This window comes from Haplochromis burtoni, unplaced genomic scaffold (genome assembly GCF_018398535.1).
Source record: "Haplochromis burtoni strain Fernald_Lab_line unplaced genomic scaffold, NCSU_Asbu1 Contig_98, whole genome shotgun sequence".
In the NCBI taxonomy this organism is placed as follows: Eukaryota; Metazoa; Chordata; class Actinopteri; order Cichliformes; family Cichlidae; genus Haplochromis; species Haplochromis burtoni.
The window spans coordinates 211,127-227,843 of record NW_024582459.1 but is presented as its reverse complement, the minus strand read 5'-3'; the positions used below and the strand labels follow the sequence as shown (position 1 = coordinate 227,843).

General features: G+C 38.1%; 2 protein-coding genes and 1 non-coding gene across 8 annotated transcripts in view; 2 read left to right on the top strand and 1 right to left on the bottom strand.

The window, feature by feature from the left end:
• The window catches only part of col7a1l (collagen type VII alpha 1-like), a 54,397-nt gene extending 45,485 nt beyond the window's left edge, over positions 1 to 8,912 (top strand). For 2 of the 5 annotated variants that reach the window (XM_042222927.1, XM_042222926.1), the window contains 11 exons: positions 426 to 605; positions 928 to 1,035; positions 3,251 to 3,295; positions 3,672 to 3,743; positions 4,133 to 4,189; positions 4,282 to 4,326; positions 4,420 to 4,506; positions 5,440 to 5,493; positions 5,614 to 5,649; positions 8,654 to 8,725; positions 8,806 to 8,912. In XM_042222927.1, coding sequence (XP_042078861.1) covers positions 426 to 605; positions 928 to 1,035; positions 3,251 to 3,295; positions 3,672 to 3,743; positions 4,133 to 4,189; positions 4,282 to 4,326; positions 4,420 to 4,506; positions 5,440 to 5,493; positions 5,614 to 5,649; positions 8,654 to 8,725; positions 8,806 to 8,877 — 828 coding nt within the window. In that variant the 3' untranslated portion in view covers positions 8,878 to 8,912. Of the gene's footprint in view, positions 1 to 425; positions 606 to 927; positions 1,036 to 3,250; positions 3,296 to 3,671; positions 3,744 to 4,132; positions 4,190 to 4,281; positions 4,327 to 4,419; positions 4,507 to 5,439; positions 5,494 to 5,613; positions 5,650 to 6,095; positions 8,629 to 8,653; positions 8,726 to 8,805 lie in introns of those variants that run through there. The other 3 variants (XM_014335137.2, XM_042222928.1, XM_042222930.1) reach the window with 3 other exon arrangements.
• Positions 7,958 to 8,029, bottom strand: trnac-gca. Its single transcript has one exon. It is a non-coding gene; the product is annotated as a tRNA-Cys (tRNA).
• A 174-nt stretch (positions 8,913 to 9,086) lies between the features above and the next one.
• Positions 9,087 to 16,717, top strand: part of si:dkey-117n7.5 (uncharacterized protein LOC559444 homolog) — a 20,348-nt gene continuing 12,717 nt past the window's right edge. For both annotated transcript variants that reach the window (XM_042222925.1, XM_014335139.2), the window contains exons 1-19: positions 9,087 to 9,611; positions 9,734 to 9,769; positions 10,493 to 10,519; positions 10,605 to 10,664; positions 12,339 to 12,464; positions 12,705 to 12,776; positions 12,951 to 12,986; positions 13,135 to 13,194; positions 13,342 to 13,386; positions 13,489 to 13,524; positions 14,604 to 14,639; positions 15,377 to 15,433; positions 15,639 to 15,710; positions 15,832 to 15,903; positions 15,985 to 16,020; positions 16,110 to 16,190; positions 16,290 to 16,343; positions 16,445 to 16,498; positions 16,608 to 16,670. In XM_042222925.1, the coding sequence (XP_042078859.1) occupies positions 9,240 to 9,611; positions 9,734 to 9,769; positions 10,493 to 10,519; positions 10,605 to 10,664; positions 12,339 to 12,464; positions 12,705 to 12,776; positions 12,951 to 12,986; positions 13,135 to 13,194; positions 13,342 to 13,386; positions 13,489 to 13,524; positions 14,604 to 14,639; positions 15,377 to 15,433; positions 15,639 to 15,710; positions 15,832 to 15,903; positions 15,985 to 16,020; positions 16,110 to 16,190; positions 16,290 to 16,343; positions 16,445 to 16,498; positions 16,608 to 16,670 (1,395 nt within the window). In that variant the 5' untranslated portion in view covers positions 9,087 to 9,239. The remainder of the gene's footprint in view (positions 9,612 to 9,733; positions 9,770 to 10,492; positions 10,520 to 10,604; positions 10,665 to 12,338; positions 12,465 to 12,704; positions 12,777 to 12,950; positions 12,987 to 13,134; positions 13,195 to 13,341; positions 13,387 to 13,488; positions 13,525 to 14,603; positions 14,640 to 15,376; positions 15,434 to 15,638; positions 15,711 to 15,831; positions 15,904 to 15,984; positions 16,021 to 16,109; positions 16,191 to 16,289; positions 16,344 to 16,444; positions 16,499 to 16,607; positions 16,671 to 16,717) is intronic.

Sequence of the window (16,717 nt, the reverse complement as noted above, 5' to 3'; positions counted from 1 at the left end):
TGTAGGCGCACTTTAAGGCCCTTAGTACCAACTCAGCATTGTTTAAATGCACAGCCTAACAAAGCTCAAATCATCTCACTGTAGCCTACAAATTTGCAGCAATTATGTGTTGTTATCATGTCAGTGTGGTCCAAAGTCTCTGAGAACTGTTTGCAGCAGCTTGGCGAGTCCATGCTTCATCGAACAATGTACAGCTCATGTTCTGAATATTTATTGTTCTACTAACAGTCCTTGATATTTATTGTTTAAGGTTCTGTGTAATCTTGAGTTTTTCAGCCATCTCATACCTTTGTGCATTTGCATTTTATTTGAGCTTGTGTGGCTTTAAATGTTTTCACCATGATCCTGGAGAAATGAAACTGTGTTTGATATAGTTTATCACCAGTTGTCACTAATATGTATTTTTTTTACTTCTCTCACTGAAGGACCCTTTAAATGAAACTGCAGAGGATCCAACTTTATGGACCGTCAACACGCTGAATGGAGAACTGGAGCATGACATGATTGAGACCAATTTAAAGGAGACAGTAGACAGTACTGGAACTTCCTTTAAAGTTAATCTGACTGTAGTCAATTCTACTTCCAATTATACAATGACCAATGAGGTAAGGCTGTCACATTTCATATTTAGGCACTTTTAGATGGAAGAAAGACAGAGTGTAAACTTTCAGTGCCATTTTTCTTTTTTATATTTTCTATTATTCCCTTTATTTAAAGAAATAAAATGCAAATAAACTTCATAATAATTCCTAAAAAAGTCATAAAAGTAATTAATATATATCTAACATTCACATAATATTTCATAAAATGCTTTGTAAACTCTAATGATGTACATGTCATACTTTAAAAATCTAAACAATCCTACATTGCAAAATATTGGTGTTATTTATATTCAGATTGCATTTAAAGTTAAAATTTGTCTGTTAGATGTTTTCAGGGTTACCTCAATCTGTAATGGAGACTGTTCTCCTCACTCAGGAGGACTCACTGAAGAAGAATTCAGGACAAAAGAAGAAGAACAGGGAACGTGGGAAAGTAAAGCTACCATAACTGTCTTATTGAGGGTTGGGTTTTAGATAGAGGATGGAAAATGGGATACTTCTCCATCAGTTTACAATGAATGCATATTGCCAAAGGACCATACAGGTGTTTGATGTTTTAGCTTATCTCTTCTACTTAGCATACACATCAGCTTTTACTAAATGGATGCTTCTGTTTTGATGTTTATGCTAATTTTAAGTGATTTGGACTCTCAGTTGTGATATTACTGCACAGTAATGTAGATTTGGGAAAGTGCACTTGTAGCACCAGTGAAACAGGAAATCTAAATATGGAAAATTCTTTAACGTTTAGATTTTAGTGAGAATGATGTGAGTTTTATTCTTTAATTTTAAGGGCTGCTCTAAGTTATGGTAACAAAGTTAAAGGCATGAAAGAAGTTAATATGAGTCACGTCTAGGGTGCCACAAAAATACCTGAAAGCTGATATTTGTGTCTCTGTTATCAACTGATAATGTGTTCTTTAAATATGCATTGATTATAGTTTGAAGAATCCCTTAAAATATATTTGTCACTAGTGGTTAGTATACACTGCCCAGCCAAAATAAAGTTGCAAAGTCTAATATTTTGTTGGATCCACGTTTATCTTTGATGACAGCATTGCCAAGATATTGTTTCGATAAGCTTATGCAGCGTTATGTGTTGTTGTTCAGCGTTGCATTAATTTTTCTCTAAGATCTTGGATTCAGTCTTCCCCAGCACATCCCAGAAATTCTCAGTGGGGTTAAGTTCTTGACTCTGTGGTGGTCAGTTCATGTGTAAAATAATGTCTCATGTGCCCTGAGCCGCTCTTTAACAATCTGAGCCTGATGATTCCTGACACTGATATCTTAGAGCAGCGGTTCCCAATCGTTTTTGTACCATCGACCAGTTTAACGCTGGACAATTTTTCAGTGTATATTATACCAAGCGAATGTGGAGGGTGTGAATCTCGCGATGAACCTCTTAATTTAAGTATGATTCTTAATCTCTTTCTTTCTTTTGTTTGGCATTCTGAGATCCCTCTGGTGACTCATCTTTGGCTCTTTCTTCCTGTTCAAAGAAGTTCTCCAGTGACATTTGTTTTTGGGTCACTGGGTTTTCAGACTTTGTGATGCATGGAAAAAGAGTTAAGTGCAAGAGTAAGGTTTGGGTTAAAGTGTCATTTTTTGGAAAAATAAAATACCCGAAACTCTATCTATCCATCCATCCATCCATTCTCTGCCGCTTATAACTTTCAGGGTCACGAAGGGGGGGAGGAAGCCAGAGTACTGGAGAGAACAAATTTATTCTTTCTTTGGAGCCCAGTGCAAAATAGTCCTCGGCCTGGTGATCTGGACCTCAGTTTTGGAATATCCCTGGGATAAGTTCATTCTTTCGGCACATAATGGTGGTCAACCATGATCTGACCAAGTGAAGCAACCCAAGGTCAAAAGGAAATGTTCTTACTTTGACTATGATTTGATTTCACCAATCGATCTCCAATTCTCTCACTGATCGCATTACGTCCTCGAAGATGATGGCACACCACTATCCTTTAATAATGTGTTAGTTAAGTTATTTTTAAAAGTTTCACCTGTCTCCTTAGTTGTTTTCTTTCTCGACGCAGGTCTTTTCCCCGACTGTGGGAAATCATCACGTCTTCTGCTTTGACAAGCTACTCACTGCATCAGTTAGGGTTAAATAAACTCTTGCCATTCATCATATGAGCCTTAGTTTAATCCATGTTTTGCGGGGGAGGCAGGCTATATGTGTCTATATATATTTAAATCACATGTGTAGTGTATCATATTTTAAAATGCCAGATCTAGCAAATATGATTCAAATTAAAACTCATATTTGCAAATTACTATTTCATTAAATTTTATAAAAATTGTCACAAGGTTAAAAAAACACAAATTTTGAGTTTTCTAGTAATTATCTCATGGTGCAGTCTTTAAAGGGATATACACATAAATCGGATGGGCTGAAACATGTAAAACATCAGGTATGGTCCTATAAATACCATAAACAGCTCTAAACTGTTTGGTAAAACTAGATTTAATGTTTTTTAATCATCCTAATTTAACGGGATTTTTATTCATTTTTGATAAACATTAATTACTCATTTCCCTAAACTTATCAGCTGCAGTTTAGAACTTGATCATCAACAACTTCTGAAATATGGGAAACCTTCATCTTTTCTCTGTCTGATTGTGAACTTCTCAACCAGGGCAAAGGAAATAAAGGACGACATAGGAGGCAGAGACAACGCTTGGTAAATGTCCTTGAACAACAGATCAGAATAAACCCAGAAACGTTACTTCACTTCAGCCCCAACTAAATTAAAATGTCTGACCTTGCAAAATACAAACATAACTTTATAAAAAAAAGATTTAATGAAACATAATCCTAAATTAAAACATTGTGAATATAAACACACTGAATGAACCACGTTTTGCACCCACAATATGCCTCATTTAACTAAAAGCATGCATTGATCCTGATGTCCATCTGCTTCTCACTGTAATATTAACAGATTACATTTGCTTGCTCGTTGATGTGTTCCAGTTATTCCAGTTATTCACACGTGATAAATAATGCTGTGCCACAATTCCTTCCTGTAATAATTGCTATTTCCTTTTTATCCTAAGACAAGTGAAGAGGCCAGGCAAGACGAAGAAGACGAGTTTTATAACGGCGAGGATTACAGTTATGAATACGAGGTAGGCAGCTGCAATAATAAATCAGTAATTGATGCACCGTTGGAAGCTTAATTTTAATGTGATGCTGATGACGTGGGGTTGTTCCTCATTTAGAGAATTGTGAGCGCCTTCTTGTTAACAGCCCTGCCAAACTCATCATCCAGTCACCTGCGTTTTTTTTTGTTTTTTGTTTTTTTCTTCGTAGCAGTATCTCTGGAGACTGAATTATATCTGCGCCCACACAAATGCTGCAGAGATCTGATTAATGACACACCCACTGCCTAATCTTAATTATTAAGAATAAATTAGTTTGTCATTACAGCCCACTTCATCCGCTCTCCACATCATCTACCGTGGGCTTGAGTGTTTAAAAGTTATGACGAGATATATATTTATTTTTTTCCAAATAGGAAGAACTTACCACAATTGACCCCTTAATCCCTCGGGACTTCGGGGAAAACAGACAGGTAAATATTCTCTCATCTGTTTCAGCCGGACTGGGTACAAATGTTATGATTCATTTTTAATGTGACGTGTTCAATTTCTTTAACATGCGCAGCTTGAAGTCCAAACAGATGAATTTCCTCATCCAGTGGACGATAAGGTGATCATTTGTAGCCCAATAGCTAACTTAAAGTAATAAACATTTCTGTTTTACCTGAACAATAATACATTTGTGTTGCTTTTGATTTGTAAGGAACAATTGCTCACACCCAGTCCTGCCCAGGTCGAGACCTTAAGTCAACCTATAACAGTCTTCTCAGACAGAGAAACGGATGCACAGGTGAAACAAATGTTGTGCTATCTTTGGTATTTATCTTTTGATCATTTTTATTCATTCAAGCACAAAACAAGTCAGGGACCTCTGCCAGGTTCCACTAAGAATGAAATTACAGAGGGAAGCGTTTTAATTGTACGGACACGCAGTTCTTTATTATAAAGCAGAAAGAGAAGAAATCACCCGCTGACTGCCAACATACAGTCAGTGCACAGCTACCTGCTGTGCTTCACCTTGCACATTCTTCACCATTTCTCCAGCTTTGCACCTACTATATGGGAGAAAGAAGGATCAGCAGACTAGGTGTTCTTCTCCACCTAGTTGGTGTCGCTACCCTCAACTATCCTGCCCCACCTCTCCCTCCTACAACTGATCCAACATACCAAACCCTCCCACCACACTGTCATTATCCACAGATGTCGTATGATAATGAAAAAAGCCTAAAGTCCAGATAACTGGTGCTCACATGACATAAGAATGCCCTGGACAAACAATAAACCCAGGTAGTTCAGTCAGTATAGGCAAAAGAGCCTGAGCCGCATGTTGCATGGACATTTTAGGGATGACTGAGGCTCTTTTGGTAAAAGGGTTCGTGTTCAGCTCCTCTGCAGTTTGCATATTAAAGTGTTGTTATATTCTGAGTGTACTCTGGATGTGTGATAGTGTGAAAAAAGTCCCAATTTTTAGCATTAAATTTAACAGCAGCTATCCAATCTTCTTTCAATAAACAGAAACTGACATCACAGAGCAACTTTCAATACTTTTACCTATAATAAAACAAAACATTGAAACCTGCTAGCTTCATATTTTAATGGCAGATAAGTGCAAACTTTCAGAGTAATGACAAAAAAAGTTACTTTTTTAAAAAACGTTGTAAAAGTTACCAATATGCTGGGGGTTTTTGCATTCAGACTTGTGTACCTATTTGTCCCCCCCTAGGTTATCTTGCCAACCACAGAGTCACCCTCTCGACCCTCTGATGACATAGAGAAGGTATTCCTGGGCAGCTCGGTGCTCATGAGAAATAGGGCATTGTTTACTTTTTCTTTCTTTGTATTTTGCTTGACTTTCCAAGTGACATTTTAACTTTATAATTCTGATGTGTCTTTTCAGTCTACACCTCCTTCGGCAACAGAAGAACCAGATCAGGTGGAGTTTTCATTTTAAGTTCTACTGGCTTCCGTCTTAAAGATCTTTGCATGCCTTGGAATGCAAAACTTTATTTGCACTTATGCACAAGGGTCCTGAAATTGATCTGCAAGTGCTTGAATAAAACAGCGAATGGGCTTAACTGCAGTTGTCAATAAATAAACCATAAGCAGCACTTTCATCATTTTCAAGACCCCTTTCTTTCTTCTGCTTTTGATGAAAATTTCACCAGTGCAAAATAATGCAAGTGTTTGTTTAAGGCTGATGTGAATACATGACCAAACATGACCAAAGCATGAGCGGCATGCTTTTAGCATGATTTCTCTAAAGCTTGTCTGAATGCAAATGAGCAGAAAATATAGTCCAGCTGTTCATGAATGATTTACTGAGAAAAGAAATCCAGAGAGTTACTTTTAATACTTTCTCTCTCTCGTTTTTTTAAACAGGAAATCTCTTAATTCCCGAGAGACTGAGACTATAGAGTCTTAATCATTCATAAGAAAGCACTACACGGAGAGTGCGAATAAACTGTGAACCGTTTTCTCTGGTGATGAACCCTGAACAACGTCGTTTCATGAGGGGGGACTTCTTTCCGCACAGAGACAATGTCACTCACCAAAAAATACCGTATACATTACCAGAGTGTTTTTCTCTTGTTGTGGCTTATAGAAAATTAGGCACCTGAAAACTGTCCTCGTATGTAGGTTGTGTTTTTTTAAGCTTGGTCAGTGTAAAAACCAGTGTAGCTTTACTTACCTGCCAGAAACTCCTAATTTATTTATGACAAGTATTTTTCAGTAAATAAAATAGAAGTAAGCTTTCTTCAACATGACAACAATTTGCATACATACTTCAGGAAATACAGACATTTTATTTATTAAAACATGGAAATACTAAGGGTTTCTTACTTTACCATACCCTGTGAATACCATAGATAATATTTAGAATCTAGTTTTACTATAAACACATATGTAGCCAGATCAAACACTTGTTACGCTGGTGAAATTTATCTTTATAATTATATTGTCTGTGTTTAACCTCTCTGTGCATGTGTGCTTAAGTAAAAGTGACTTTCTAAACAACTCTGTGTCTTCCTCCTTTTTTCTCATCGTACAGTACTCCACAAAAGTCTTGAGCCACCCCTGATTTCTTTATATTTTGCTTCCAAGGAGCCAGACTTTCTTCTCATTTTTAAAAGTCCTCTTGAGCAATAGTTCTCATGGCTTTCTTGTAAAGTTTCTTGTGAAGGTTTTCTTTGGACATTGACTGCTTTTTCACTCATTTTTAGTGTAGTCTTGTACCTTAATATGCATTTTTTTTTAAAAATTTGTTTGTTAAGCTACTTCACACTGAACTGTTAATTATCCAAGCATAAAATAGCACCTAACTCAAGAGGTGAGCCAGCGTTGTATCTTGAATTTGACAAAATTTGAATATATGTAAAATGATAATTCCCGAAGAGATATTAGTTAAAAACCTGCATATCTTTGCAGTGCAGGGTGTTCTGAAAGAATCTGAGAAACCGGACAAGAAACACACAAACACACACACACGCACAGACTATGCAGTAGATGTCTGTATCTGAAAGTCGTGTCCTTAAGAATCAGGAAAAATCCAGCAAAGACACCTGGTCGTTCAGTTGATCAATCTGTTGAACTTAGAACTTTTTATTGTCATTGTACAGTTGCTTGCACAATGAAATTATGTAACAAGACCACAAGGTGTGAAAGTAAAAGACAATATACAGATATATAAGACAATATGCAGGAACACTATCCATCCATCTGCTTATCCTTTTTTCAGGGTCGCGGGAGCCTATCCCAGCTGTCTTAGGGCACCCTGGACAGGTCGCCACACTGTCGCAGAGCTAACGTATAGAAACAGACAACCATTTGCCCTCACGTTCACACCTATCGGAATTTAGAGTTTTCAATTAACCTAATCCCACCAAGTGCACGTCTTTGGACTGTGGGAGGAAGCCAGAGGATCGGGGGAGAACTTGCAAACTCTACACAGAAAGACCGCAGCCCAATGGAGAAATTGAATTCAGGACCTTCTTGCTGTGAGGCCACGGTGCTAACCACTGTGCTGCCCTACTATGTACACTAGAATGCAATAAATAATAAGTAAGGGTGGAAGGGCTATGGAAATTGCAGATCTGCCAAAATATTGCACAAGGGGGAAAAAAGAGACATTAACATAATAAATACAGAAAAGCAGCAACAGAATACTAGTATGATTAAAGAATTGGTTCCGTGGAAGTAAATAAGTAGTTCAGAATAACAAAGAAAGCAGTGAGTATATCTGAAGGGGGCACCCAGATTTGAACTGGGGACCTCTTGATCTGCAGTCAAATGCTCTACCACTGAGCTATACCCCCACCGATACCTGAAGCCTCATCAGAAAGAAGCCATTCTTAAGGGAGGATGGCAAAGAACTGGACTGAAAACCAGTGACAACATGTCTGATTAAGAGATGAAACAAACTTTAGAATTTTTGGTAAGTAATCATCATTATCTGTGGAGGAGGTCAGGAAAGCAGTACAACAGTGAATATCTACAGCCATCTGTAAAACATGGTGGAGGCTCTGTCACGGTTTAGGGTTGCATTTCAGCCACTGGTGACCTTGTCCGATTTTGATCCACTATGAAATAACATCAGAAGGAAAGTTTCTGATTGGCAAACAGTCACGATTGTCCTTCCCAGAGCCCAGACCTATTGAAGACAGTAAATATTCAAAGAAGAGCTTTGAATGCTCTTCCAGAAGCCTGGACAATTTCTGGCTGTGTTAAAAAATAAAGATGGTAATAGCAAATGGACTTTCACCCTTTTAAGAATTGTACAAACTGAAAACACAATGTCAGATGCTGTGTTTTTGTGTATGCCTGCACATGTTTGTTTCCCATTTTCCTCAAACAATATAAAGAAATTAGAGGTGGCTCAGCACTTACAAAGTATATAAACATCAATCATCATAAATGATTTGCTAAATTTGCTTATGAAGGCTCTGTGGGAGATGGAAGTGCCTCAACCTGAAATCAGGGTGAAAAGAGGAACATTTTGGCCTGACTCCATGGTAAGCATCACCTGTTTTTGTAGAAGACTAATTAATGATTTTTTTTTTTTAAATCATGAAGTAAAATCTGTATGTTTCAGGTGTTCATGCCAGGTGCCCCAGGAGGACGAAATCGGTTTAAGAAGGCACAGCAAGTACTAATTTTCATCTGATAGTTCCATGTTTTAAAAAATTTAAATCAATTTGCATCTAAAAAAAGTTTTTGTTTTTTCTTCTTTTATTTTCCGGCCCTTTTCTTTTGGGGTTCGGGTTTCCAAATTTTGGGGGTTAGTTTTTTTTTCACCGTTCGGGTTCAGGTGTTTATCCAAATCCAGATGGATAGATGACTTACAAATACGCTGATTTGTGTTTTTAGAAGGATGAAAAAGAAAATCCAGGCCTTCAGACACACAGCCGGAGTGAGAGACAAGAAGCACGAGAGAGATGGAGATACATCGATACAGAGACAGAGGTCCCCACTGAAACAATAGGTGGAGGAGAGGAAGAGACAAAAGCGGAAGTGGAAGATTGGGGAATGGAAAAAGAGAAAGAGTTAATGCCTGATTTAAAACCAGTCCCTGATCCAGTCTATGAGGAGGAGGAGAGAAGTGGAGACAATGACTGGGAGACAGAGGAAGGTGTAGATCAAGAGAAGGAAGAAGAGAAGGAGGACTTGGAGATGGAGAGAGAGAGGGATAGGCTGGAGATGGAGAGAGAAAGACAGGAACTGGAGAAAGAGAGGGAGGCCGAGCAGGAGAGGGAAAAAATGGAAAGCGAAAGAGAACTGGAGCGGCAGAGGGAGGAATGGGAGAGGATGAGGGAGGAGATGGAGAGGAGGAGAGAGGGAAATTACGATGAAGAAGCTGGACTGCCGTACCCATATCCCCCGGGGTATTATTTACTGAAGGTAAGGGCAAAAGAGTAAAATGTAAATATGTTACACTTTTCTTGAAATGTTCGATGACTGTTTTACAAATGAGCTGTTTATAGACATGATGATGATCACTGACTGTCTTTTTTGTGCAACAGGGACAGCCAGGTGAAAATGGAAAACCAGGACAAAAGGTGACAAGATTTTGAATGTTATGATAAAACTTTATTGAAAAGATTAAAAAGGGGATAAAGCCATCAAAATTTGCAACAGGTGGCTCGAGCCTTGCAAGAAAAAAATTGTATTATTTAGCTGTTAAGAGTCATTGATCCATCACTTTTGCCGCAGTTGCTAGCTAGTTTATGCCTCTAAAATTTGTTAGCTGTGTGTGACTGATATTCTTCCATCCTAGTGATAAATATTGCCCAAAAAAGCAACATCAACCTTGAACCAACCCTTTGACATAAAACATATCTATGCTGAAATGACCGAGTCGCTGATACTTTCCCACTGATTTCAAGCATTATTTTTATTATCATCTTAAGATCACGAAGCAAGAATGACACATGTCCCCACATGAAATGTTCCACCAGTTCATAAAAATATCATGGATGCTCCCCCTCCTCCCAACACTGCATCTGTAAATGACATCAGAGCTCAGGGAGAGCTTCCCTCCCGTCTCGCCTGTCACTGAATCTGGTTGAGTCCAGGGCTTTGATGTCCCTCCTGCTCTATTTCTGTATGACTTTGAGACAGTAGATTAAAGCAGACATTAATAATTCCCCTTGTTAAACATGCTGACAAATCCTGTTTTTTTTTTTTATTTCAAATTCCTCCGAGTTAGTTTATTTTGGCACATGAAAAGGATGTGTCACGGTGCACTCCGTTATTCTAACTCATTTCTATGCACTCTTCAGGGCGAAATTGGTGAAAAGGGACAGAAGGTAAATATATAAAGATTTAACTTTGCTTTTTAAGTTTTAATGATGGTGACTGCGCAGATGTGTTCATCTGTTTTGTTATTTTTAGGGGGAGCCGGGCATCGGTCACAGAGGGCCAGAGGGTCAGGCTGGTCCTCCTGGACAGAAGGTGAAATTTCTATTTCTCCGCTCATCCCTTATGGGGACTTTAAAGACTGATTTTAATGTTATCAGACTGACTGTCAGAACTGTTTCAAGTGTGCTAACATAATAAATAACATAAGTGTTTAATCAACTAGCCTTTTAACCTTTTAATATCATAAACTGCATTAGCTGATAGCTGTCATCCAGATATGGGGGGGGGGGTTACTGATGGTTACTGGTCTGTACACCAGTTGAACTAAAAATCTTAATACATTTATTTGACCACCTGTCATAAAAACATAAAAATACTAATATTTTAGAAATTTATTTAAAAAATGTTATTACATTATTAGATTATTATATCGTTATTTATTAGACAAAAAACAAAGTTCTTTTTAAACATAACTTAAAAAACTAATATTTTATATGGCCTCCATTGGTCTTGATAACAGCTTGCATTCTTGATGCCATTGTTTTTATGTACTTGTCCCTTTTTTCGTTGAGTTCCAAATAGTTTCCAGGTGTTAATACGGACTTTGAATGTCTTTGTCTTTGAATCCGCTAGATTATGTCTCGTCTTATGTGTCTAAGAGACCACATCTAGCATCATGAAGTACTTTAATGTGGACTCATTCCCTTTCAGTGAGCATTTTACCAGTTTAAACTGAAGTAAAGAATTTCAAAATGAATTGTTTTAATGAATGAAATGAAATGTTTTAATATCCAAATTTGAGCCGGCATGCTGGACATTCAAGCACTAAATGATTTTTCTGTTTAGAAATGGTAAATGGCCTGCATTTGTATAGCGCTTTACTCAGTCCTTAAGGACCCCAAAGCGCTTCACACTACATTCAGTCATTCACCCTTTCACACACTGGTGATGGCAAGCTACACTGTAGCTACAGCTGCCCTGGGGCGCACTGACAGAGGCGAGGCTGCCAGACACTGGCGCCACCGGGCCCTCTGACCACCACCAGTAGGCAAACATGGGGTCAGTATCTTGCCCAAGGATATTTGGCATGCAGCCAGGAGGCAGCCTGGGATCGAACCACCGACCTTCTGATTAGTGCAACTAATGAACTGCAATGTGTCATCTTAATCAGAAAAATAATGATGTTCTTTACTATTTTTCATGTTTTTTTGTAAAACAGTACAATTGAAAATTGGACAACAACAATAATTATATTTTAGCATTCAAAATATCATTTTGATTAAAGAGTTTGTGCATAATGGTGGATTAAGCATTACGAAAACATAACAAGTGGATTTAGTAATTGCCAATAGCTTTAATTTAGGTTAGCATAGACCTTATAATGGTGGGCTGTGAAATACATTTAAGAGCTCTCTCTCCATATATATATATATATATATATATATACATATACACACACATGTCCTAGTAAATTAATTAGCCCCCACAGACTTCCATAGCATTCACTTTGAATGACTTCAATTCGCATCACACTTTTAATTTGGAGCATTTAATTGACTCAGTGACTCATTCAAAATTATGTTTGAGCTTTTAATTTGATAAAGGCAAGAAGGACCTTACTTCAAAGCAATTATTCAAAAGTAATAGAAAAGCTGAATAACAACATTACAAGAGACAAGTGACCTCTGATGATGTGCTCATCTTCAAACACTGAATTTTTTCTCTTTTTTCCCTGTATCCTTATTTTCTGCCGTGGTGTTGCCTCAGGGTGAGCCCGGCGAGCCAGGTCCTCCAGGTGCTCAGGGCATTCAGGGAATCCCTGGCAATCCAAGCATCCAGGGCCCCACAGGTCTTAGGGGTCTTCCAGGGGACCCAGGAGAGGCAGGTAGAGAGGTATGTCACCATACATTATCTTACAATGACCCTTAAACTCTTTTGAATGCCAATACAATATAATAAATGAAATGATCTAACAAATGAAATAATCTTCGAGAGAAGATTCATTCTCACAAAGATTCGAGAGAATCTTCGTGAGAGTGAATTAATAAGAAGAGGTATAGACAGAGAAGGTTATAAGTATTACCTCACTGCTTAAATAATAATGATGAGGTATGATGTTTGTGTTGATATTAGGGCAGCCGAGGTAAAAGAGGGAAGAATGGCTCCCCAGGATCTCCTGGACCTCGAGGACCGCCAGGACCTCATGTATAGAAAACTTAACATATCATTTCTGTCTTTTAGGTTGTTTATTTCTATGCCAGCCTTCTACGCTAAAAATCACTGCTTGTTACAATTTTGTTTTTCATTTTATGCTTTTGTTTCTCTCTGTTTTATTGCTGGCTGAAAATGAGTCCAATTTCTTTTCGTACCACCTGATAGGGTATTCCTGGCATACCTGGAGAAAAAGGAGAAAAGGTAAGTACTAATATTATGCACAGTTGTGTAAGCCAAACTTAAAGGATGGTGTTATTGTTATTTTAACATAAATCTATTTGGCTCATACTACAATTAAGCAGTTTTTGCCACTTCAGAAATGATCATTTTCCCTTCTTCATTTTACCAGGGTGACAGTATACCAGGTGAACCTGGTGAGAGAGGCGTAGTTGGCCTCCCAGGTAAAAGGGTAAGTTCCTTTTTACATATTTGACATTTGGTGACTATGTTGTTGGTGATGTTTAGACCAGACAGGAACTGTAGTTTTTAATCGTTTTATAATAACAAAAAATCAGCTTTGCCATGTTTGCTTATGCAGGAAAATGTTTCTTTTCAGGGTGACAAGGGCTCTCCAGGTGTTAAAGGAGCTCCTGGGCCCATAGTAAGCAACTTTTCAAAACCACACAATTGAGCATGAAGTTTTATATAAAACCCTTAGTGACATAGAAAAATACACTATCTTTCACCCTTCTTATAAAAACAGGGTCTTAAAGGACTGAGTGGGAGCAAAGGTGAAAAGGTGAGCTGTTGCCATGACTGATGAATCAGTGACGTTTCTTGTTTTCATCTTTTTTAAATCAATTTTCTGAATTTTTTTTTTATTAGACGTCTTAGATTACAGCTAATGAGACTTTAATATAGAAAATTACATATATTTTATATTTAAAGGACTATACCACCAAGTGCAAACTGAAAACTCTGTGTTGCACTTCATGCAAACGGCACTCAGGCTATGCTGCGTCCAGCTTACCAGGCTCTGAAATACAGTGAACTGAAATTGCTGTCGTGTTGCTTGAAGCGCCTCAAAACTATGTGACACAGTAGATTCAAAAAGTATTATTTAAGTTGATGTGCATCTTTGTTTCTTATCGGCACTAGCACTGTTAACAATGTATAATTACAGCAAGAGACACACAGTGTACATATTAGGACAATGTTTCCATTCATGTATCCATCACTGTTGACTGCAGGGAGGATAGATGGACTCAGTTTATCTGCGACATAAGCATGTTGTAATAGAACAAGATAGCGAGCATATATATTTGCATGAGTACTCGCCTCTTTTATCTGTGCAACCAAAGCAGTGAAATGAGTGACTGGATGTTTTTCTCTTTACCCTGAGGATTTCTGTTAAACGAGTGCATGAAGCATGAAGCTGCTATAATTCTCAGGTGCCCGAACATCAATAAACAGCTGCTTGCGATTTATTTTTACTTGCACATGACTCACTGACATTAAGATGTGAATATTCTGCTCTATTACAGGCACATTTATGTTGCAATTGTAATTTCCCGTTTGTTTTTAAGTATCAGTGGGTACAGGCTGTGTTAAAAGTGGTGTCACTTGTTGGTCAGCCTGCATTCATATTTGTTTGTCTTCTCAGACAGTGTCGTAACTAAAGTTTTGCTGGATGATTTTATTATCTATGACGGTCATGTCAAAAACCAAGAAAATCTCATCATGTTGTGCAGAACTAGCGTTCAACATATTTTATACTAGAACTACTACAATGTGCGTGCATTTTTCTTGTCTTGAAATTGAAATTGAAATCATCCTGTTTGAAAGTGGATTTAAAAATCAAGTTTTGTTTTCTTTTAGGGAGATCGTGGATCACCTGGAGTCAAAGGAGAAAGGGTATAATGAGTTTGTCTTGCTCTGTGGTTAAACACATTGAAAAAATGTGTGTCAAACAAGACATATTTGGCCATTTGGCTGGAAGGCGGGTTTTAAAGGTAGAAAGGTAGAAGGCTGGGCATTGCTGCTCTCGGGGGACTCTAAGTGTTAATATTATGTAAATACAATTTTAGATGAACAGCAACACTTGAAATGTTACACTGTACCATTATTTATTTAACATATATTAACACATACTAAGCCAGACTGCAAAAGTAGTATGGGAAAAACCAACTATATTTGTTGAAGAACAGCTCTATTAATGTGCTGGCACAGCATTTGAGTCATGTTGAGGTCTGGACTTTTACTGAGCCATTGCAACACCTTGATTCTTTTCTTTTTCAGCACTTCTGTTGTAGATTTGCTGCTGTGCTTAGGATCATTGGCCTGGTGTATGACCCAGTTTTGGCCAACTGGGTAGCTGTTGGACAGATGGCCTCACAGTTGAATCTAGCCTATTTCTAGTCTATCTCTATTTGGTATACAACAGAGTTCATGGTTGACTCAATGACTGCAAGATACCTAGGTCCTGTAACTGCAAAACAATCCCAAATCCTTACCCCACCACCACCGTGCTTGACATGAATATGATGTTTTTGTGCTGAAGGCTGAAACTGAAAGAGGGTGTTCTTTATTTTTGAATGAGCTGTATTTACATTCGTTTCATACTGAGTGTACAACTGAATTCCTTTCTGCAGGGCAGTGTGCTTCAAATCCAAGGACCTCGTGGCTATAAGGGTTCCAAAGGACAGCCAGTGAGATCCCACTGACTTTTTTTCTATTACTCATTCCACTAAAATGAGTTTCAGTACAAAACATATTGAAACAACTCAAGCCATCTAACACATACACAATAAAAAGAGCTGAAAATATAAGCTGTAAGCTTAAAAAAATGTGTGAAATTACACAAAAAAGTTGAATAAATTAGCAATGAAGAAGTGTGCGGGCATTTTGTTTCAGGGTGAGCGAGGTTCACCTGGTTTTGATGGGGATAAAGGAGAAAAAGGCGAGGACGGTCCTCCTGGGGTCAAGGTAATGAATTCAGATACAACGTTGTTTAGAGTTTGGAAAAGTTTGCAGGTTACAGAGTGTAGTACCAATCGTGTCTTGCTTAAAAACATCTAAAATCTAACTAATTAACTGTTTTTAAAAGGGTGTAAAAGGTAATGCGGGTATAAAAGGTGCAATGGGAAGATTTGGAGCACGGGGCCCGGTAGGACAAAAAGTAAGTAAGTTAGGCATCAACATTAGTTCAAACACTCGTTTCTGGCAGCTCTGTGTGTGAAATTGTCATGATTGTCTGCAGGGAGATCCAGGAGATCCTGGAGTCAATGGAGTGATGGTACTGACGTCTACGACATTTAAAGCCAATATTCAGTATTAATTTAAGATGTGATCAAGTGAGATGATAACAATTTAATTTGATTCAAGGGTCGCAATGGGGCTGATGGGCTGGATGGAGCCAAAGGGGATAAAGGAGACAATGGACTCCAAGGACAACAGGGTAATCAGGTACTCTAATGAGCAGTTTATAACTACTGACAGCACCTTTGATTTCTAAACATTCAAATACAGGTAATTTAGTTTGTCATTCTTTTATTTTTTCCATAGGGTGATCCAGGAGAACCTGGCTTACCAGGAGAAAAAGGGGAGAAAGGGGAGAAGGTGAAGAATTTCCATTTTCACATTGATTACTTTTTCCTAATTTGTCACCTGCTTGTGTATCTGTGTTTTAATGAATTAAGTGATGTGTTATGCTTTTACAGGGTTTCAGAGGTTTTCCTGGGCGCACTGGGAGCCTTGGCCTGAATGGAGAAAAGGTTATCCCTTAATTTGATTCTTATTAGATTAGTGAGCTGTGTTGGGTTATGTAGTGGTGCTATGTGAAAAACTTTCTATGCATACTCCATATATGTCCCTGCAAAACAGGGAGATATGGGGTTACCTGGCACCCCGGGCATACCTGGACTGAATGGGGTCACGGGACGCAAGGTAAGCGTTTAAGTGTGCCTTTATTTCCCCTACTAATTTCCCAAGCA